Genomic DNA, 23,123 nt, shown 5'->3' on the forward strand with positions numbered 1-23,123 from the left:
ATTAAGAACTCAATTGAATTTATTGGAGCTGAGCTAAACTGAATTGAACTTAAAATAAGCTGAAGAAAATAGACCCTAAGCTCTCTATTGTTCTACGACCATCTAACATATATATATATATATATATATATATATATATATATATATATATATATATATATATATATATATATAATACTAAATCAATAACTACTTAGGCTCCGTTCACTTCACTTTTTTTTTGTTGAATTGAAATTATTTTTACTGAAACAAAATTATATTTACTAAACTTAAATTATTTACGGAACTGAAATTATTTTTTCTGAAGTGAAACTATTTTTACTGATTTTCTATTATAAATCTTCTTTAATAAAACTGAATTTTATAGAACTGAACTTATTTTTGAGGAAGTGAAATTATTTTTACTATACTAAAATTAATTTTACTGAACAAAACTTATTTTTACTGAACTGATTTTATAGAATTGAACTAATTTTTGTACACATTTTTAAACATATTGTTGAGGGTATTTTGGTAGCACACTATTCCTAAGAGTTATCTTCTACTTTTTATAAGGTATGGATAAGGTAGGGATTTTAAAATAATAATAACATGTAAAGTATAATTTTAATATTAAAAAAAGGCATTACAAGTTGTTTGTTAAATTTGAATTATTGAATATATATATTGAATATATATATATATACATATATATATATATATATATATATATATATATATATATATATATATATATTAATGAGGGTAAAAAAGTAAGTACATATTTTTGAGGATATATTTGGTAGCACTATTTCTAAGAGTTATCTTCTACTTATAAGGTAGGGATAAATTCAAATCAGATTAGACCACAAAGATTGAGATTAGACCAGAAAAGAACTTTTAGTTATCATTTACTTATCGTTAAATATTGTTAATCACATATTAAAATTTTTGATAAAAATTACATATTTGAAAGGTTCATAATGAGACGAATCTAACAAGATCCATTTTGATAATGTTTTTCTTTATAAATTAGTATTAAAATACTGTCAAAGTTAAGTCAAATTATTAAATCAGATTAGATCAGACTAAATAATAAAAATTCATATCAGAACTTAAAAAAATCAGACGAGATCTATGTCTAACTTTGGAAACAAAAATTTTCGCAATAAAGATCAATTGTACTAGGTCAACACATGACATGACACGACCTTCATTAGAAAAACACTACACAACGGACTATTGTACCTATCTCGCCGTAGATCAAATCACGGTTAATTAGAAGCATGATAGTCATGACACATAATTTGTATTGGCAAGCCACATTAAATAAGGTAAATTTAACTTAGGCGCGTAAACACGAAATAACATGATATAGTGATAATATAGGAAGACTTAGAGTACAGCCATCCATTGCCCTCTTTGGATGGTTATGAAGAGAGAGAATTTCCAAAAAATATTAAAATAATAAAAGGGAGTGATTTTTGAGGGAAATGGTGCATGACCAGGTCATGGCCATGCCCATTTGTGAAGAGTGGGCAATGGATGTGTATGTGACATTTGTCCAAGAGCTATTGGTTGATAGTTTTTTTTATTTTATTCAATTTACATTCCTTTACGTGGGAAATTGGAGGAGGGAAGAAAGAGAAAATCAATAACCATAAAATTAGAGGGCAACCAATGGGAGGGCATGGGCATAAGTGGGTATGGGAGTTGGGCATGAATGAAGTGGAAGAGAGAGAAATTAATTAAAAATGTTATGACCATCATTGCCTTGGGCAATAGATGGCTATGCTCTTAGATTGTGCATGAACCATCTTTTAAACATTTCAGTATGATATGATATGTCATATCATGTCACCTACAGAGTGGGCCCATCATAAGATACGGCTTGGCACGGCCCATACCCATGTTTAGAAGTTGTATTTATTTTTATACATTAGCGTTTACAAATAGTGAAATGGTAAAAAAATATTGTGATTAAAAGAGAACAACTACTAGATGAAATATATTGCCTGGGGATGGGGAGGGGGTGGAGAGGGGGAATTGTACACTGGCTGATTGGTAATCTGGGAGTCTGATACACAAGTCATGGCTAAATTGTTATCAATTACATACCCATCCAAAAACCACATAGTCATATTGTAGCATAAAGCACAAAGAGCCTGAACTATATATAGTACATAGTATTACATAATCTGAATTATAGTCCATAGTCTGAAAACAACCAAAACAAGAGCCTGAATTTAGAAAATTAAATAATCCACTATCACTAATCACACAAATTAAACCAAAACAAATTACAAAAGATATGTATAAGGTGATGAGGACCAAAAAAATTTATTGGATGCTTTCTTATTAGATGCACTAAAACATCTTCCAACTTAATATGTATAAGACTATATAATGGGTTACTTTAAATTCCCACTTCACTAGCAGTAGTCTTTTGAGTTCATGGTTTGCCACTTCCATTATCAACCTTTCAATGAATTTTAATTAAGCTGCTTAATATATTACAAATGATAGATTTGGCGGGCTGCTTCAATGGCGAAAAAGCTATGAGCACGCCTCTGCCTATCAAGAAATATCTGGTTGAAACTCACAAACTGTACTGCAAGTGTATGTGCACTCCATAATGTTAATGGAATTGTACACGACTCGAATATGTTTGGCCAAATTGCCAATTAGCTGGAACAACATTGTTAAAAACTCGGGTTTGGCCATCAGTGGTAGTAATTCTGAAAGATAGAGATTGTCCATCGAGGTAAGCCAATGACTGCCAGTTAGCCCCCCAATTTCTAGACATTGCCATCCAGTTGGTTTTCGATCCCTTGATCGAAGCAGATTGTATTGATCCTGCTGCGGCTACATTGCTTATTGTAACAAGCTCAAAGTAGTCCCTTCCATTAATAGTAAATCTTACTCCTCCATGTTTCTTGCAAGGAACCCTGTCAAAAAACAAAATTAATAATATTAAGACAATGAATGAAGAATATTTGTTGCATATTAAATGTAATACTAATGAATTAACACTAACAAATATGTACTGATCGAGTATTGAAGGTTTAAATGTATGTTCTTACCTTTGAAACATGACAGGAATGATTCCACCCCTGTAAATGCCAATCTTCTCCCAAGCAGGTTGGGCCATGTCAAAGTGTTGCAGAGGAGGGTTACACCAACCTCCATCATCGTTAGGCTGAGCAGGGTTGGGAGGGCAGAAATTAGTCGCGGTAATAGTGACCGAAACTCCCTTCCTGCACCACTGGGGATCCGTCTTGTAGTCACACATGATCTTGTAGCATTGTCCACATGATGCCCCGTTGTTGAACAAAGCAGTACTTAGAGCCGCGGTTCTAGTCCCATATCCACTAGTGTATAAGTTACCGTACCCACAAGCCCCTCCTGCATAACAACAAAAAGATTCAGTCCTATGTCTCTTCGATTCGATGAATCAAACATATATATGTATAGTAATTTACACTTCAAAAACAATACAAAAACACGTACCCATAGTCCCGGATGCATCACTGCCGCCGTAGAAAGTGGCATGAGCCTTTTGCCATCCAGAAGCCCTAAAGGCATCAACATTAATATTTAGGAAACATACTCCTAGAAAAATTGTTGCTACAACTGAGGTTGCTTTGTTCATTTTTTTTTTTTTTTCACTTGAAAAGAAGAGGATGAAGATGAAGATGAGATGAGGATAGATATTGTCGTAATTGATGAAATAAATGTTGGAGTAATGCTCCATTTTATATGTGACTAAATGTGAGGTGTAACACTCTAGTATGTAGCCCCTTTGCAACAACCTCACATGGAACCAATATTGAGATAAGAAAGAAATCAAAGAAAATAAAATTGTATAAAATTGCTTTTTTATAAAATACATTTATAAATTAGGAATTATCCCTGCAAAGTTTGATCCCCATTCAATTATTTCCACGTTCTCACTTTTAACATTTTCTTCCTCTTTCATCACATCCCCACATGGATTTCAAAGAAAACAAATAATTCTAAATATAAACCAACAAATTGATGCTTTTTTTAGATTTCTTAATTACAAAAAAAAGTATGGGTGTAGAACATTTTGGCTTGTTAACAAAAAAATATTTTCGCTTATTTTTTAAATATAAATTTAAATAAAATCGTCTTATAATGACCACTTTTATGAGTCACTACATATATACCAATATATTTTAGTTGTTCTTTTTTATTACTTGGTCTACCTCATCTGTAAGTTGGTCTTATTTTAACAAATAAGTAAATCTTTATTTACGATGTTGATGATGCACGGTATTTATAAGGAAATAAGAGTGATGAAAAAAAAAGAGAGAGTTTATTTTATATGTATTAAGAGGTAGTAGGAATTATAATTCAAATAGATAAAGTAATGTTCTATTAATTTCCGAATTACTCAAAAAATTAAAAAAATCGGTGTTACTAAGAAAAATGGATGAATTATGTTCATATTGTATTTTCATTCATCATCGATTAGGCAAGTGGAAAGTCACATGGTATAAGTCTGGCCTTATTATGTGATGTTGTTGTATGTGATTCAAATCTCCAATATCCTCATGTGTTATGCACATGAAATTTTATTCTCTCATTATGTGAGGGGGTTGATGTATGTTCCTAAAACATTAATGTATGCACCGTAGTACTATTCAAATCTAATTGATTGCACATTATTTGGATAATACGTACATTCGAATCACCGCCATCTTTGTTAATTATTGAGTTTGACGATTGTCTTGTGTATGCGAAAAGGGATATAATACTTCGATTACGTGTTATTTGTAGGGGTGAAGATGTTCATTTTATAGTGTTTCAGATTAGTTACAGTTGTGACATAGCTTTTCAGCTCTTTCTAAACATCATAATCCCTCTATTTTTAAATATTTGTTCCTATTTTTTGCACTATATTAATTTGTCCCACTCTGAAATATTTGTGATTTATACATAAGAAAAAATATATAATCTTGTGAGTATTTGTTGGTATCGTCTCAAATTCTCAATAAATAGGCTATTAATTTTCAATTTTTAGAATTCATACTACTTATTTATAATTAAAAAGATATTGATCGAATATTAACATCGATATACGTGTCTAATAACGAATCAAGTATTTAATAACGGAGAGAGTACTAAGGGTCTATTCTAATTTACTGAACTGAGGAACTAAACTAAACTGAATTGATTGAAGCTGAATTGAACTGATTGGACCTAAACTGAAATGAATTGAAATAAATTGTTTATGAGGAAAAGAAAATTAGGAGCTAAACTGAATTGATTGGAGCTGAACTAGACTAAACTAAAATTACGCCGAAGAGAACAGGCCGGCCTTAAGTATCTCATACTCCCTCTATTTTTAAATACCTGCTCCATTTCACTATGCGCGGAGTTTTAGGATGAATTAGTGAAAGTAATAAAATATAGAGTTAGTGGGGTATTTGGAAGAATAAAAAATTTGTAAAAAGCAAAAGTAGTGAAGAAAATTGAAAGAGATAGAATATGAAATTAATCAAGTTCTCTTCTCACTTTTAAATACTTGCTCCATTTCTCCATGCGCAGAGTTTTAGGATAAATTGGTAATATTAACAAAATATAGAGGTAATGGGGTAGGTGGAAAAATTAAAAATTGTAAAAAGCACAAATAGTGAAGAGAATTGAATTGAAGGAGAGAGAATATGAAATTAATAAAATACTTCATCCGTTTTAAATACTTGCTACAATTTCTCCATGTGAGGAGTTTTAGGAGAAATTGAAAAAACTAATAAAATATGGAGGTAGTGGGGTAGCTAGGTGGAAGAATAAAAAATTGTAAAAAGCAAGAGTAGTAGAGAAAATTAGAGGAGATGGAATATGAAATTAATAAAGTATGATTTATGTTGGGTCTACTATGTGAGAAAAATAAATTAAATATTGTAAAATCTTTTCAAATAAGGAAATGGAACAAGTATCAATCAATTACATACTACTAAAAGCGAATTTTAAGACACACTTGCCAATGTATTATTAAAAAATTTCCCGCCAAAAGTACCTTCTAAAAAAATTATTATTACCTAAGGAAAAAAATTATATCTAAATTATGACATAATTTGTTTTATACAAAATATAAATCTTTTCCTAAAAGATTAAACTGTCCATTATAAGTTTATAACTATTACATATTTTTAAATATTTTCTCTTGCATGCTGTTATTTTTAATATACTCTATATATTTTTTAATACTCAAGTCATTATATTAAAAAATTTATAATAAAATTGTAAAAATATTTAACAATCGTGCATTGCACGGGATTTAACCTAATTTAAAACTATAGGCCGAAAAAGAAAAGTGGAGCAAGTATTTAAAAACGGAATGAATATGATTTTTGGTGGGTCCATTAGGTGAGAGAAATTAAGTAATCAATTACATACTACTAAAAACGGATTTTAAGACACCCTTGTCAATGTATTATTAAAAAATTTCCCGCCAAAAGTATCTTCTAAAAAAATTATTGTTACTTAAGGAAAAAAATTATATCTAAATTATGACATAATTTGTTTTATATAAAATATATATTTTTTCCTAAAAGATTAAACTATCCATTATAAGTTTATAACTATTACATGTTTTTTAAATATTTTCTCTTGCATGCTTTTATTTTTAATATACTCTGTATATTTTTTAATACTCAAGTCATTATATTAAAAAATTTATAATAAAATTGTAAAAATATTTAACAATCTGCACGGGATTTAACCTAGTTTAAAACTATAGGCCGAAAAAGAAAAGTGGAGCAAGTATTTAAAAACGGAATGAGTATGATTTTTGGTGGGTCCATTAGGTGAGAGAAATTAATTAAATACTATTATATAAGCTTTCCAAATAAGAAAATGGAGCAAGTATTTAAAAACCGCTGGAAATAAAAAGTGGAATAAGTATTTAAAACGGATAAAGTATTGATAAAAGTTGAGTGTTAAAACACTTTATAAAGCTTAGACCATAATGCTGTTATGGTCATATGGTTTTAAGATAAAGTTTATTTGGACTTCTGAATTGAACTTTTTCTCTTGGTGTTGGTGTTGGTGATGGGAGTTTGCTTAGGTTACTTGTTACGAGTATTAATTGTTATTCAATACGTACTTGGTTATGTTTTGTCTCATGATTGCATTTTTATTTGTGTTTTTCCTTAACATGTTAATGTTTTTAATGGAAAATTCTTGAAATTACCTTTGTCTAAAATGTGTATATGTGAAATGATTTCAGTATGTAATACGTAATTTTTTTATTTATTCTTTCCATTTATTTTATTGGTTTAAATTAATTGAGTAGTATGATATGATGTTACATTAAATCAAATTTTGATTTATTAATCAAGTCAAGTTTAGTTCTCAATTTTTTAAAATCAGAACGGGTTAGGTATTTGGTTACTTGATAAATATTAAAATAAATTAAATAAATAGATAATTATATCTACATTTTGCAATTCATTTATTCTTATTTTTTATTTCCTACCTTGTTTTTTTCCATTTTTCTTACTCGTTTATTTTGGTCGTCAATGATCGAATTCATTCATTCTTATTTTTATCCCTCACCTTTTTTTTTATTTTCATTTTTCGAACCAAATAAACGGGTTAACCCGTTACTGACTTGCAAGTGCAACCCGTTTATCTTTATCATGAGTTCATGACCTGTATGTACCCGTCAACCTTCTTATGACCAAACATGCTACTGACCCACACTTTTGGACAAGCCTCAACAGTCAACAAAGAACCATCCTTCATCGTTGGGCCTCAATACTATAAGAAATTTTTCTGTATTGGATTTGTCTTTCCTGTCCAAATCTTGTGTTTGGTCAATCCAAGCTTTATTTAAGGCCCAACATCATAGTAATAAGGTCAAGGTTCACAAAGGCCAAACTTTATTATTCACTTTGCTTAATTTTGTGCTAGTTTAGCAAAAGCTTGTCAAATTAATAACTCTGATGTTTTTGCTTAACTAGAAATCATCAAAGTCAATTAAAATCAAGTAAATGAATAGTGTAATAGTCAACCGGTTACAATTGGAAAAAAAAAAATGAAAAAAAATAGTATTCCATCACCCACCAAATACAATAAAATAATCTGGAGTCTGCTATGGGGTATCTGGATTCGAAGAAATGAATGGGTGTATGCAGGCAAGAAGAAAGAAATCGCTGAGGTGATCCACAAAGCTATGAGCCTTGTTGGAGAATATGAAAGTGCCAAAGATCAAGCCAAAGTCAGTAGTGCCTCTGAAGTGCTCGAATGTCAGTGGAAAGCTCCTCCAACTGGGATTATAAAAGTCAACTCCGATGCTGCCATTTTCGACCCAGACAAGGTAGGATTAGGGGGTCTGATGAGAGATAATGTGGGGGATGTGGTGGCAGCCACATGTTTGCGGATGGAAGGCAAATATGATGTTGATGTGGTGGAGGCAATGGCCTTGAGGCACGCCCTGGTGATTGCAATGGAAGCTGGTTTTGTGAAAGTGTGCCTTGAGACGGACAACTTGAAGCTCCATCATATGATCATAGTTTGTGTAAGATGAAAGTGGATGCAACAGCTTTTAAAATGATTATCAGAGACATACTCAAGCTGGCTAGTTCCTGCCAATGCTGCTCATTTGCTTTCGTGAAGAGGAGTGGTAACCGAGTTGCTCATAATCTAGCAAAGCTTAGTATTAATTGTTCTTCTCTTAGAGTTTGGCTTGAAGAGTATCCTGCGGAGATACAAGCAGTTGTAATGGCTGATATTAACTCTTCCTCTACTTAATATAATTGCTCGGTTTTCGTCAAAAAAAAAAAAAAAAAAAAAAAAACAATAAAATAATCCTACTCTGCAAATTTTTTTTTTTAATCTAAAAACTGATTTATGAAAAATAATAATATTCCACTACAAACTATTTTTGAAAAACCTATTTGTTTGCTCAAATTTTGTGTTGATCAAAATGTTCCAAATAATTCAGGATAGTCATGATAGGGATAAAATACTCTATTCGTGTTATCTTTTTGCACCATTGCATGCCAATGTAAGTGTCAATGCTATATATATCTCCAAGGGCTATTTATAAGAAGGAAAAAGATGAAATTATTAGTGAAATCTCTTCATTAAATATACTGTTTTGCGGGTGGTTTTGTCATGCATTCCTAAATTAATACTTCATCCGTCCTTTTATTACATGCCTACATTCCTTTTTTGGTTCATCAAAATTAAGTAATTTTTTCTATTTATAAGTTGTACTTTTTTACAGTATTATTCTCTTTTTTATGATTTGCCAATTTTTATTTTTTGTACTTTAATATTAATTCCCAATATTTTCTCACTCCTAATTCCCAACCACCTTTTCTTTCTCTCTATATCTCTCTAACTCCACATGCATATTTGTATTCCCAATTATTAGTTTTAAGGAATCTTCAATTTTTTTAATTTCCATGCAAAATGAAAAATAAACATATAATAAAAGGACGGAGAGAGTACCAAATAAGAAAAGACATTTAATATTTACTCCCTCCGTTTTAAATATTTGCTTCACTTTCCTTTTTCGGCCGTTTTTAAATACTTGCTTCATTTCCTTATTTGAAAAGTTTTTACAATATTTAATTCATTTCTACCACCTAGTGAACCCAACAAATATTATATTTTATTCATTTCATATTCTCTCACCTCCAATTTCTCCACTACTTTTGCTTTTTACAATTTTTTATTCTTCCACCAACCCTACTACCTCCATATTTTATTACTTTCTCCAATTTCTCCTAAAACTCCGCGCATGGAGAAATGGAGCAAGTATTTAAAAACGGAGGGATTATTTGTAACACAAAGAGCTACATATAACATTACCAAAAAATTGTAAAGAATAGGAAAATTTGATTTCAATAATCCAACCTTTGCGTTGTCCTATTTTATTAATCCGTCCTTTTGATTATTGCACAATAATCCAAGCTTTAGGGGGTATTCTATTCTATTAGGCAAAGGTAACTTGCAACTTGTTATTCAGGTAATTTTTTTTTCATTTTTAATTTTTTTTTAACTTAAAAAAAAATTGAACTGCCTTCCCATGGATTCCGGCCAACCTCTCCTCCTTCACCTCTTTTACCATCGTTCCGGCCAGCCCACTCCCAGCCACCTTCTTGCCGCCCTCCCCTAACCACCTCCTTGCCGTCCTCCCCAGGCCAGCCACAACCACCCTACCCCTTAATTAACTAGTCACCACCGTAACCCAACCCAAATTCCCAACACCCGCAAAATCGCTACCATAACCACTCCAAACACTCTTGAAACCCAAAAATTAGCGGTGGGGTGGGGTTTTCCGATGGTTTCGAGCAAGGTGTTGAGGGAGGTTTCGTGCGATGGTGGATTCGGGTTTCTCTGGTTCGAGGGCCAAATTCAACAGAGATGGTGGGTGGGGGTTTTTGGGTTCGAGGATTGAGTTGTAACGAAGGTGGAGGTGTGGAATTCCATAATGTCGCGTTTCAAAGGAGGTGGAGGTGGTGGCTAGTTAGGTGGGATTCCTTGCTGCCGGAGGTGGAGGGATGGTGGGTGGATGTCTGGAGAAAATGGAAGCCATTCATGGAGCTAAGGTATGGATAGGGAGGAAGAAGACGAAGACCAAATGAAAAAAAGGAAAAAAAGTTTTTTTTTTTCTTTTTTAATTTTAAATTAAAAATATTTTTGGACAAATGAAGCAGCAACACATGGCAGGTGAGCTATAGTTGTAGGTTAAGTGACCTGCTTGACTTAATAGAATAGAACACCCCTAAAGCTTGGATTATTGTGGAATAATCAAAATGTCAGATTAATAAAATAAGACAGTGCAAAGGTTGGATTAATAGAATCAAATTTTCCTAAAGAATATTAGCCAAATAAGTACAAAGTCATTAATTACACACTACTCACCGCCTTTTGTTGCTGATAAAAAGAAATATATAAATGGTGGGCGACTCATTTCAATGTTTATTTCCTTGAACAAGTTTGATATTGGATATTTAAGTAGACAATCAAATTTAAAGTCAAAGGCAAGAGAATATAATTCACTCAATAAACTTTATCAAAAGAATTTGTAGAAATTGATACGTTTGACCTCACTTGGTTGGTAGTACTTTGATGGCTAAAAGTCAATGATGAAGCATCAACTTGTACTTGGTCCGTAATTTTGTACTTTAGACTAAATATGTGCTACGGATATTTAGCACGATAAATCATGCGTATAATGGGGAAATACAAGTGATCAATTATTTTTCTATCCTTAGCGTGAGGCACAATTTTTTTTGGTTAATCAACGTTTGATCATATAGTATTAAGCAATATGTACAAGCAACTAGTAGCATAATGAAGTTTTCAAGTAACTTTACTCTATCCTTAGCGTGGGTCTGTTCACATTTACTTAATTTCAGTTCAATTCAATGCAGCTCTAATCAGTTCAGCTCCAGTTAGTTTAGTTCAGTTAAGCTCTTAATTTCACTCTCTTATAAAATATTCATTTCAGCTGAGTTCAGTTCAGTTCAGCTCATTTCAATAAATGTGAATAGGCCCTAAATTTAATTGATAAATTGTCCAATAATTGGGTTTTCGAAACAAAATATGTAACCCAAACCTTTAGAAAAGTTTGTAATAATTTTAGCTAACCATAGAAATAATATATTATCTTATAATGATACACTTTTTAGGAGCTCAAATTGACTTGAAAGGAAATAAGGAATATTTGGTACTCCTTTCGTTTTAAAATATTTGTTCTATTTTTACTTTTTTCACTATATTTATTCTAGTATGACTAATGCTTGTGATTTATACATTTTTTTTTTAAAAAAAGTCTTGTAATTATTTGTTGGAATTGTGCAAATAAATAAAATATTAATTTCAATTGTTAGAATTTATACTTATAAATAATTAAAGATAGAATTGATCTAAGATTAGCATCGGTATAGTATATGTGTCAAAAAAATAGAGTAAGTTGTTAAAAACGGAGGGAGTACAAGTTTTCAATTTATTAATATAATTTATTTTGTTTTGTTTTTTCTTTGAACTCTCCATTCCAATATCCTAAAGGACCTAAACACTTGGAAATTCAAATATCTAAACTTCAAGGCAGAATTGACCGCTAAAACCTGAAGTATGGCCTAGGTGCTCCGAGTGCCCTGAACTTTGCGTAGTAGTCAAAACACCAACAACTATATGGAAATTCTAATATCTATAACTTCAAGACAAAATTGGCCGCACACCTTGAATTATGGCCTAGGACTCGGTGCACTGAGTATCCAAAACTTTGCGTAGTAGTCAAAGGCAACAATTTTCTTCTCTGATTTTAATTTGATGGTGTTCTTGAGGAGATCATATCTTTGAGTAGCTTTTTCTCTTCGTTTTGCTGGGCTCATGTAAAGAGGGAGGGAAATTTTGTAGCACAACATGTAGCTAGAATCATTCCTTTTAGCACCGAGCAAATGTAGATTAATCATTATTCCACGTCAATTGCTCCTTATGTAATCTCGGACACTATATATGTCTCTTAATTAATAAAGTTTGCCTCATCTCTCTCTCTAAAAAAATAGCACTACTAGAAATAGGCCTGTTTCCGGCGGACTGATTCCGACAGACTCGTAAATCCATCGTAAAAATCGGATATTCCGACGGAAATTTACGACGGAATATAAATCCGTCGTAATGCATTGCCTTTCCGGCGGAATATTCTGTCGGAAATTAGAATTTCCAACGGATTTAAAATCCGTCGGAGATTTTCGACAAATTATTCTATCAGAATAATTTTTTTTTTAAAAAAAAAAACACCTAAACCCTAAACATCCACCCCACCCTCCTTATATTTCAGCAGGAGCCGGTTCTCCTCCTATTTCTTCCCCTTTTCATTCTTTCTCCTCTTACCTTTTATGTCCTCTCTTCTTCTGAATCTCCGCCCTCTGATTCCTCATCAACCTTCCTCCTTCCTCCTCCCTCTTTTGTCGGCCTTCTTCTCCATCTCCCTCCTCTTTCTCTTCTTCTCCTTATGTTCTCTTCTTTCCTCTCTTCTCCTTCATACACAAAATACTGAAATTCAATACGGAGTTTTTTTTATTTATTTTTTATTTTTTTACTTTTTGTTTTACAAGCATTATGGAGTATAAATTTTTTTAAGGTTTTTAGGGTCAAATTCGACCATCATAAACTCTAGATCTAGAGTTTTTATGGTCAGATTTAACCTTATTAACCTTAATTAAGTGAAGCCCGAAGCCAATTTTATAATTTAAGGTATGTTTTGGTGTTTTGTTTTACTGCTCTTTCTTTTGTTTTTAAGTTTTTTTTTTATAAAAAATTGGGTTAGGTGTGGGCAATGGTCTAGATCGGTTTGAAGGTTAGGAGGGTGGGTTAGTTTTAGGGTTAGGTGGGTGGCGGTTGTGGTTAGGGTTCGGTCGGGTTTGGTTAGGATTTGGGTGTTTTAGGTTGGGTCTGGGATAGGGTTTGGTTAGGGTTGGTCAGGTTTGGATTAGCATTTGGTTAGAATTAGGTCAGGTCTGGGTTAGGGTTTGAGTAGTGGTGGAAATGGGTGGCGTTGGGTATTGGTGGTCTAATATGTGTGGTAGATGCGGCGGCGGTGGTGGTCTGATGTGGTTGGTACTGGTGGTGGTGGTGGTGGTGGTGTTGTGGTGGTCTCGGTTAGGGTTTGGTTGGGGTTGACAGGGGCGTTTTGGGTGGTTGGAGGTGGTGATACGCCATGCCGGTGGTGGCGCAGCGTTTTTTTTTTTATTTTCATGAAATTATATTCCGACGGAATTCCCGTTGGAAATTTTCAACCGATGTAAATTCCGTCGGAAATTTCATACGGATTTTTCCAGTGCTGGAACTTATCTCACGACGGTATTTGCCGTCGGAATAGCGTTTTCGACCGAATTTCAGATGGAAAAGGTCGTTTTTCCTACAATAGCTTTTCCGACAACCATTTCCAACGGAATTTAGGGTGTTTTCGACAGATTTTTTCTGTCGGAAATGGCTGGTTTTCTAGTAGTGAAGGGCGCGATGTGTGCCTTAAATGAAAATTTCCGGCCACTTATTTCTAATGAATGAAAAATATCCAGTATGTATATATATATATATATATATATATATATATATATATATATATATATATATATATATATACTACCCTATTATAAATTAAAGTTATTTATGCTTTATTGATAAAATTGGTAACAGATAAATTGGTCGTTGGACAATCATCTAAGCTAAACAATATTTTTACCTAAACCAACCTAAGACAAGTCTAGGGTAAGAATATGATTATATCTACAGAGAATAGGTATGAGTTCATCGAGATTATGAAACGGTAGTCACAAATTGGGGTTTTGATTAATTAACTACTATGAGGACAAACACTAGGGGGAAATGAGAATCGACAACAACCAAACCAATGGATCAAATAATAAGCAAGGATGAATACAAATTGGGTGATAAAAAGACACTTAACATTGCCTTCTTTCAAAGCCACAACACGCACTAAGCATTCCTAAACCAAACTCAACTAACAAGATAGGCCAACCAATTCTTAACGATGGGAAGTAGACTACTAACTCGGGGTTGTCTTTTGGTCGGTCCAAGATAGCATTAAGGCACAAATAATTGGGATTTCTCACCTAATTATCGCAACTAAGACTACTTCACCATCCAAAGAAGGACCTGTAATCAAGATAGAATTTCGGTTTAATCATACAAAAAAGGTTCACAACCAAACAACATCTTTCAATTCAAGCATAGAAGTGAATACATTAGCAATAAATGGCCATCCAATTACACATGCAATCAACCAATTCTTTAACAGTCAATAATCAACCCAAAATGAACATGCAAGCACAAACATCAATCAACCCATGGCTTGGTTGGGTCTTTACCCAACCACTAGCCAATTAACTACTCACTAAACATGGTGTTCAACATCCTAACAACAACATCTAAATTCAACGTTAATCTAACAAGTTGAGTAAAGTAATAAGATCAAAGTAGATTGAACATGCAACAACTAACAAATAATCAAGATTAAGAGAGAGAAATTAACAATTCAAAGCAATTAAAAACTAAAAATAAAGAGCGGGATAGAGGAAAGATATTACTAATGAAGCTTCAAAGTTGAGAAAATGTTGAAATTGAGAATACAAACTTTCATTAACCTACTCCAATGATTGAGTTTGACAGAAACTGGATTAATTAATTAATGAGAGTTAAGAGAGCTAACTAAGAGATAAGGATCTAATAAAAACTAAGAGAAAGAAGATCCGTAAAATAGAAACCGATCAAGGGTCACTTTTATAATCCCCAAAGTTACATAGAAAAATCCGTCAAAAAAACCGGGCCTGCATGTAGAAGCGTCCGCTCTTAGGCCGGGAGTGCCCGCTCCAACTACTCTTGTGCGCCCGTTCCTAGCTGCAGCAAAAGAGGCTGAATGTTGGAGCTCAGGGAGGAGTGCCCGCTCCTCCATAAGTGCATGGCCGCTCCTTGTAATTTAAAGGGGAGGAAGATTATGGTGCTGGTATTAGGAGCGCCCTCTCCTTAGGGGTTGCACGCCCACTCCAACTTGGTGCATGCTTCCTCAAGAAAGTCTTCATGTTCATGCTATATAATGAATTTCTCATTGCATCTACAAACACAAATACACACATTAAAAGGAATGGGGAAGCCAAAAGCTATAATCATGGACAAAAAGGAGTTGGAAGGGGGTTATAAAGGGAAGAATGACTACAAAATTGTATTAAAGATACCATGATAAGTGGACAGATAAAACACTTATAAAAAGTTACCCCAAAAAGTCTGAAAGTTACCACAAATTCAATAAAAATTACCTTGATTTACAACTATATTACTGTATATCAGATGTACATAGTATATACAAAAGTTTTTATAATATAAGTGCCTCATTATTTTTCAGGTTAATTCCTCATTGGTCTAACTATTATTATTATTATTATTATTATTATTATTATTATTATTATTATTATTATTATTATTATTATTTAATTATTTTTTCTGATTCAAATTTCCCCAAACATTTCATCTTCATTAGGCGCATGCCCAATCATAAAACTAAAACCCCAAAATATACCATGATGGTGGAAAATCCAAATCTAGAGTCCCTCTTTTCTGAAGGGGAGGCTTCTGCCCAAGCCCCTATGGCTGCCCTTGCCCAAGCCCCGGAGCAATTGCCGGCTAGTTCGGGGGGTCCTGTACACCACTGGGAGGTCCGGGACCCTTGGGAGGATCCTTCTTTTGTTCCCGACGATGCCAATGGGCGGTCAGGTGGTCCATCAGGGGAGAAAAGACTACGGAGAGGCCCCAGCACAGGCCCGAAACTCCATTTTCGGAAGATTTTGCCTGCTCTCCAAGGGCCTGAGCTCTTGGAAAACTAGAAAGATGAAATGTGCATATTTTTTCACTAAATATGCAAAACAAAATTTTACCCTAACAAAAAAACTGAATTTTCTGTAAAATCATAAAATGTGCATATATATTCAAAAAACATGCACATTCAGTACAAAAATTATGCACATAATTAAAATCCTTCTCATTTTAAGATTCTTCTTATTTGATATATATATATATATATATATATATATATATATATATATATATATATATATATATATATATACAAACACACACACACATATACATACATATGGGCATAAAAATACATTACAAAAGGGAGCCAATGAAATTGGTGTTTGAAAAGAGTAGAGTAAAAATGGCTAATTAAAGCATATTTTTTACCCAAAGTTTGAGATGTACAATTGCTTGTACGTGAAGGTCATCCACAAAGGTAAATAATATCAATAGAATTTGATTATATTTTGAATTTACACATATAAGTTAGTTGGTCATCCACTTTTAGAAAACAGCCAAATTACGACGGAAAAAATCCGTCGGAAAATCCGTTTTCGACGAAATTTCTGTCGGAACTGGTTGTCGCAACATAGTTTGTAGGAAAAATGACCTTTTCCGATGGAAAGTCCGTCGGAACAACTTGTCCGACGGAAATCAGTCCGTCGGTTTTGGCCTGAAAAAATTCGTCGGAAATTCCAAGGGAGAAAATAAAAAAATACCCACCACCGCTGCCAGCCCCATTGCAACCACGCCTAACCCACCCCATAGACGCACCGCCTTAACCCACCTATCCCAAACCTACCACCCTAACCTGAAATTCACCACCACCACAGCAATTCCCCCACCCACCACCGAAATTCACCACAACAAGCTAACCCAGATCCATCCACCTAAACCAAAACCTAACAGAACCCTAACCTAAACATAAAAAAATCCGACCAAAATAAAAACAAATAAAACATAAAAAAAACGTCCAATTTTTTTTAAAAAACCCCCCCAAAATCCGAAATTGAACAGCCACAATCATCAATTATAAAAAAAAAATCGAAAAAGGACAAATGAAATCAAAATTAAGAAAAAAAAAGAAACATACATGAATATTTGACCACACAAAACCACGAAATTAGGTTTATAAGGCCAAATTTGACCATGAAATAAAACTCTAGATCTAGAGTTTTTAAGGTCGAAATTGACGTTAAAACCTTTGTTTTCGGCATGAGAAGAAAGAAAAAGGGCGAAAATGATAATTGTTGTTGATGTTGATGTCGGTGTTGCTGGTGTTTTTGTTAATGTCGGTGGTTAGTGGTTAGAGAGAAGGAGCAGGTTAACGAGAGAAAAAGAAGAAAAGAACGAGAGAGAAGAGGAGCAGGAGAACGAGAGAGAGAATGAGCAGGAGAAGGAGTGCAAATGGGAGAAGAGGAGAAGAAGAGGAGAGAGAAGAGGAGAAGGAGAGGAAAGACAAAGGGGCGGGTGATGGATAAGAGGGGGAAATAGAACATGGGTGTTAGGGTTTCTAGAAATTTACGTTTTTTTTAATTATATTCCGCCGAAAAATTACGTCGGAAGGACGGAATAATGGGTCCGTCGGAACCAATTCGTCACTATTTATTTGTTTTCTAGTAGTGAACTACAGAGTGGCCTGGCCGGGATAGGGAGTGGTATAACGGGACAATGGATTTGAACCCTTGATTAAACCAGAAGAACAAAATATTAAATCGACATTGGTTGACTTATAATCACGTACACTTATTTTATATCATGGACTATAATTGTACCATTCCGTAGTTTAGTGCTTAATTACTTACTTGCATTTAAAGAGATCGAGGTAGTTGAAGCTTTCAACTTGCTAATTAACGACCTACAAAAGTACTTGAATACTTACTCTCTAGATTAACGTCAACGGCTCAACATCTACTTATTATTATCACATGTCATAATGCATGTTGATTTATTATACAATAACTTATTTTTATTTGTATGTCATAATGCATGTCGATTTAATTTATTTTATATATTTATTATTATTATTATTATTATTATTATTATTATTATTATTATTATTATTATTATAAATAATATGGTATGGGGGACATAATGCATGTTAACTAGGTCATTGGTGATTGAAGAATTTTGTTGCAAGCTATCTTAATTAAATGGATGATTCATAATCACCAACTCCGATTCATCATACTACGTGTTATAGATTAGATATTTTATTTTCTAATATCTATAATTAGCAATCACCGGAAATTTAGGAATAATGATATTTCATTCAGTACAAATTCTTAAATGGACCTGGTTCACACTAATTTATTGTGGACCACTAATATTAGAGAAAGTATGGTTGTTTTATTAACAAAAAAGGGTCACTATAATTTAAAAAAAGTCACTATGTTGAAATAAAAATCATTTTGGTTATATATAGGCCTAAGTGGTTATTTTTGTAGTGAAATATTTTATATACTGATCAATATGAATAATAAAGGCTACTATGCTAAAATTAGGGTAATAGCGTCGTATTTCAAGTTCACAATATTATTAAACGTTGTAGTAATTTTAATAAAGGTTACTATGTTAAAAATAAGGTTACTATGTTAAAAATAATGGTCACTATGTTCAATATAATGTCAGTTGCGTGTGTATAGACCTTTGGTCCACAATAATATTATTGTGGACCAGGTCCACGCAAGTCTTTTTGTTCATTCAGTTGGTACAAGTTATATAAATTTTAATTTGTTTTCTTCTTATTTTGGCACCACGCAAAATGTATGAATCATCAACAAATACCTACAATTTACAAGCTTCAAGGTTTTAAAAATAGATAAACACAAAATTAATGACAATTTGCTAACGTAGAATAAACTAAGTTTTATAAGCTTAATGCAATTATATATTTATATGACGCAACTCAAAAGGCCGCCTTCAAGAGCGCTACAAGTAATATTAATGAGTAACATATACTCTATGGATTTGGAGGGAAGAATGCCCACTGTTTAGTTCATAGTGTTCATGTACGGAGTACACAATAAGCTTATCATCACTTCAACATACATAAAAGTCGACTTTGTAAATATAGAACTTTTATTTAATTTAGAAAAACTATATAAATTAATCACAAGGTAAAGGGACGCGGAGTGTAAAAAAAATAAAAAATAATAAAATTAATACGTGATAATAATATCTATCGTCTAGACTCTATGTATGTTCTAGTTTATACACATGAAAAAAATAATGAGCAACAAAAATGGTGCATGAATGAAGGTGAGATCCAATTCAGAGACAAGTAGTGAGAAAAAAAATCTTTTATCAAAAAAATTATACGCAAATAAATTAAAATACCCTAGAAAAATAAATGGTACAAACAATTTGCACAGTTATATAATAATTTTACTTATAGTAGAAGTTAGAAGTCTTTTAAGACAAATTGAGAACTTAAACCTCCAAATTTGGATTATTATGATAATATGTACGGTTGTTATGTAAACAAAGTCCAAATTTTGGGTTTGACTTGTTAATATTTTAAACTTTGCGGTTTCGAAAATTGTTCTCTCTCATACGTCGTACTATATTCATTTTCATGTGAGGTTGTTGCAAATGACATTAAATTATTGAGTTAACTAAGCCTACTCGTCGCGTATATAAGGAAGCATCACTCTTACATTTTTTTCATCAAATACAACAACATTCTCCTACACAAAAATTATCTTCTTTATTCTTACTATCCTTATTTAGCTCATATTCTCTAGACTTTTAAGTTTCCTTTTCTATTTTTTTGCTTTTGAAGTGAAAAATGAAATTGAACAAAGCTGCCTTAGCCTTGGCTACTACTCTTCTAGGATTATGTTTCTTGAATACTAACGTCGATGCCTTTGTGGCTTCTGGATGGCAAAAGGCTCATGCCACTTTCTACGGTGGTAGTGATGCTTCTGGAACTATGGGTATGTTACATACTCCCTCTGTTCTTCAAATAGATTCCTACTTTTAACATTTATTCCTCATATAATAGAAATAAGTAAAAATCTAATTAAGGGGCGGAGGAAATACATTTTCATAAATTTATAATAACTTTATTGATTTAGTTATCATTTATCACTGCGGCCTATATGGACTGTATATAAAATCGAAGCAGCATAGAACTGAATTTTTATTATTGTAATGCAGGGGGAGCTTGTGGATACGGCAACTTGTACTCTACTGGTTATGGAACTAGTACTGCGGCTTTAAGTACTGCATTGTTCAACAATGGTGCGGCATGTGGGCAATGCTACAGAATCATGTGTGACTATAAGACGGATCCAACATGGTGTAGGAAGGGAGCTTCGGTAACTATTACTGCAACTAACTTCTGTCCTCCTAACTACGCATTGCCAAACAATGCCGGAGGTTGGTGTAATCCTCCTCGCCAACACTTTGACATGGCGCAACCTATCTGGGAGAAGATCGGCATTTACAGAGGTGGAATCATTCCTGTCATCTTCCAAAGGTAATTAATTACACTTGCTCTTATTAGTCTTTACTCTTTAACATATAATTTACTACAATATGATGTTCAAATATTGAATAGTTATTTCATTTTGTTACAGGGTTCCTTGCATAAAGCGAGGGGGAGTGAGATTTAGCATCAACGGAAGGGACTACTTTGAGCTTATATTGATAAGCAATGTAGGTGGAGCAGGATCCATCAAATCTGTTTCGATCAAAGGGTCGAAAACCAACTGGATGGCGATGTCTAGAAATTGGGGGGCTAACTGGCAATCATTGGCTTACCTTAATGGACAATCTCTGTCTTTCAGAGTCACTACTACTGATGGCCAAACCCAAGCTTTTAACAATGTTGTTCCTGCTAATTGGAGATTTGGTCAGACGTTTTCGAGTCGTGTACAATTCAAGTAAGCTTATGGAGCGCAGTACATGAAGTGTGCTATCAAGAGAGGCAGTGGTGTGCTCATTCTGTTTTTCACATTGAAGCAGCCCGCCAAAAGGATCAGTTTGTAATATATTAAGTGGCTTGATTAAGAAAGAAACTATTAATTATTATGTTGCTTTCTTCATATACATATACATATTCAAAGTATATCATTGTAATTTAATTTGGTTTGTTTTGTGTTGATTAGTGACAGTGAATTCATTTTCTATGAATTCAGGATCCTGTCCACCTTAATGCAATATGTTTAATGAAAATATACTATTTGGTCATTCCTCATCCTTTGTTTTACCTTTTCCTTTTGTGCTACTTTTTATGATGTGATTGATGAGTTAGTAAATCAACTTTGTATATTGTTCAATTCATGAAATTGAAACTTCTTTAAGCTTAAAGAAAAGATTGTTAATGAAAAATGAGGAATTGTGTCTTAGTACACGTTTCTTAGCTTTGTTTATAAAAGTGAGTAGTTTAATATTACGTGTGTTTGTGAAAGTAGTAAAAAGGAATTATGGATTAGAACCCACACACAATTGCGAGCACTAAAAATTTTAAAAAAAAAATGTACGTAATAACTTACAAAGTACACTGTATAAGATAGAGAAGCTAATACCTATTACTATCACTTATGATTATACTACCTCCGTTTTGTATTAGTTGCAACTTTGGAAAATTTTATATCTCACAAATAATACCCCAAAGTTGCAACTAATAAGAAACGGAGGTAGTAATATTGAATCTCTTTGAGTTTGTAAGTGCACCTAGCTTGTCTTTCTTATTTGATTGTCTAGATCTATATCTTATTCTCTAAGATTTAACAAATGCAAATAAGTATGTGTCTAATAACGTACAAAACATACAAAATTACAGAGTATGATAGTTTCATAATAATGCATGTCATTATAGCAAAATATACATTGTTTGAACTTATTTTAACCAATTAGAATTTTGGTGACAGACAGAGGTTGGTAAAAAAAAAAAAAAAGTGTATATTTTGACAATTGACTTAAAGATTTATTTTAAACTTGTATAAAATAGATTAAAATGGTTGGGTGGATGAATGCGATTCAATAGCATAGATTAAGGAACAAAATAATGACAGAAGAATTGGATTCTAACACGATAACAAATGTTTAGTTACTTGTTTTCCCTAAATAATGATCTGAATCTCCTACAGGATATACAAATTGATTGTTTAATAATTAATATTACTTCAATTGTTCTCCCTCATACATGACTATAATTTCTATTTTTAGTCACAAAATTCAAAACCAACTAAATTAAAAAAAAAAAAAATTTGTTCAATATTATTGATTCATGAAAAACATATACTATAAAACAAAATACTCCCTCTTTTTTTTTAAAAAAAAAAAAATAAATTTGCATTAGTTTGACCGACACATTTGCCGAGACGCAATATTGACCATTAATATCTTTAATATTCTATTCGTAAAATTGTAACAAAATTATATTATGAAACTAGACATTATGATTAATCTAGTGATATATTATGTAATAGCATTTCATTATTTTATAGGGGTGAAAAAATTAAGTCAACATGGTATGTGAATAGTGCAAAAATCAAAGTGATGCAGTTAAAAAAAACGGAGGAAGTATATAAATGATACAAATAAATTATTAATTTGTTTTGGTGCAAATCAAACACTTTTATGTGCATTAGGTATATAGTAAATTGGTAATACGAGTATTAGTACACATCGAATAATAAGGGTAATCAACTCAACGATATTCACTAAAAATAATTTCAATTCAGTTAAAAATAATTTCAATTACGTTTAAATAAGTTTAGTTCAATAAAATTAATTCAGATCAGTAAAAAGAATTTCAATTCAGTAAAAAT

The 23,123-nt window shown here is 32.5% G+C and overlaps 3 protein-coding genes across 3 annotated transcripts; 2 read left to right on the plus strand and 1 right to left on the minus strand.

Annotated features, from left to right (window-relative positions):
• Positions 1–2,303: 2,303 nt before the first annotated feature.
• On the minus strand, positions 2,304–3,805 carry LOC110735204 (expansin-A11-like). The gene is made up of 3 exons (XM_021915379.1): positions 3,490–3,805; positions 3,063–3,384; positions 2,304–2,927 (listed from the first exon to the last, which is right to left on the minus strand). The coding sequence occupies exons 1-3, from the start codon at positions 3,731–3,733 to the stop codon at positions 2,618–2,620; spliced, it is 876 nt and encodes a 291-aa protein (XP_021771071.1). The 5' UTR covers positions 3,734–3,805; the 3' UTR covers positions 2,304–2,617.
• Positions 3,806–8,044: 4,239 nt separating this feature from the next.
• Positions 8,045–8,760, plus strand: LOC110734931. The gene is made up of 2 exons (XM_021915055.1): positions 8,045–8,527; positions 8,626–8,760. The coding sequence occupies exons 1-2, from the start codon at positions 8,045–8,047 to the stop codon at positions 8,758–8,760; spliced, it is 618 nt and encodes a 205-aa protein (XP_021770747.1).
• An 11,254-nt stretch (positions 8,761–20,014) lies between these two features.
• LOC110735205 (expansin-A11-like) lies at positions 20,015–21,561 on the plus strand. The gene is made up of 3 exons (XM_021915380.1): positions 20,015–20,279; positions 20,503–20,824; positions 20,925–21,561. Exons 1-3 carry the CDS (start codon positions 20,132–20,134, stop codon positions 21,232–21,234), a joined length of 780 nt encoding a protein of 259 aa, XP_021771072.1. The 5' UTR covers positions 20,015–20,131; the 3' UTR covers positions 21,235–21,561.
• The last annotated feature ends 1,562 nt before the right edge of the window (positions 21,562–23,123 follow it).

Source organism: Chenopodium quinoa, unplaced genomic scaffold, assembly GCF_001683475.1.
Source record: "Chenopodium quinoa cultivar QQ74 unplaced genomic scaffold, ASM168347v1, whole genome shotgun sequence".
NCBI lineage: Eukaryota > Viridiplantae > Streptophyta > Magnoliopsida > Caryophyllales > Amaranthaceae > Chenopodium > Chenopodium quinoa.

Coding starts and splice junctions, on each gene's coding strand:
- LOC110735204 (XM_021915379.1), bottom strand. CDS start 3,733: ATGGAGCATTACTCCAACATTTATTTCATCAATTACGACAATATCTAT. Junction 3,385..3,489: donor TGATGCATCCGGGACTATGG/GTACGTGTTTTT, acceptor GTTGTTATGCAG/GAGGGGCTTGTGGGTACGGT. Junction 2,928..3,062: donor ATTCCTGTCATGTTTCAAAG/GTAAGAACATAC, acceptor GTTTTTTGACAG/GGTTCCTTGCAAGAAACATG.
- LOC110734931 (XM_021915055.1), top strand. CDS start 8,045: ATGAAAAAAAATAGTATTCCATCACCCACCAAATACAATAAAATAATC. Junction 8,528..8,625: donor ATCATATGATCATAGTTTGT/GTAAGATGAAAG, acceptor GCTTTCGTGAAG/AGGAGTGGTAACCGAGTTGC.
- LOC110735205 (XM_021915380.1), top strand. CDS start 20,132: ATGAAATTGAACAAAGCTGCCTTAGCCTTGGCTACTACTCTTCTAGGA. Junction 20,280..20,502: donor TGATGCTTCTGGAACTATGG/GTATGTTACATA, acceptor ATTGTAATGCAG/GGGGAGCTTGTGGATACGGC. Junction 20,825..20,924: donor ATTCCTGTCATCTTCCAAAG/GTAATTAATTAC, acceptor ATTTTGTTACAG/GGTTCCTTGCATAAAGCGAG.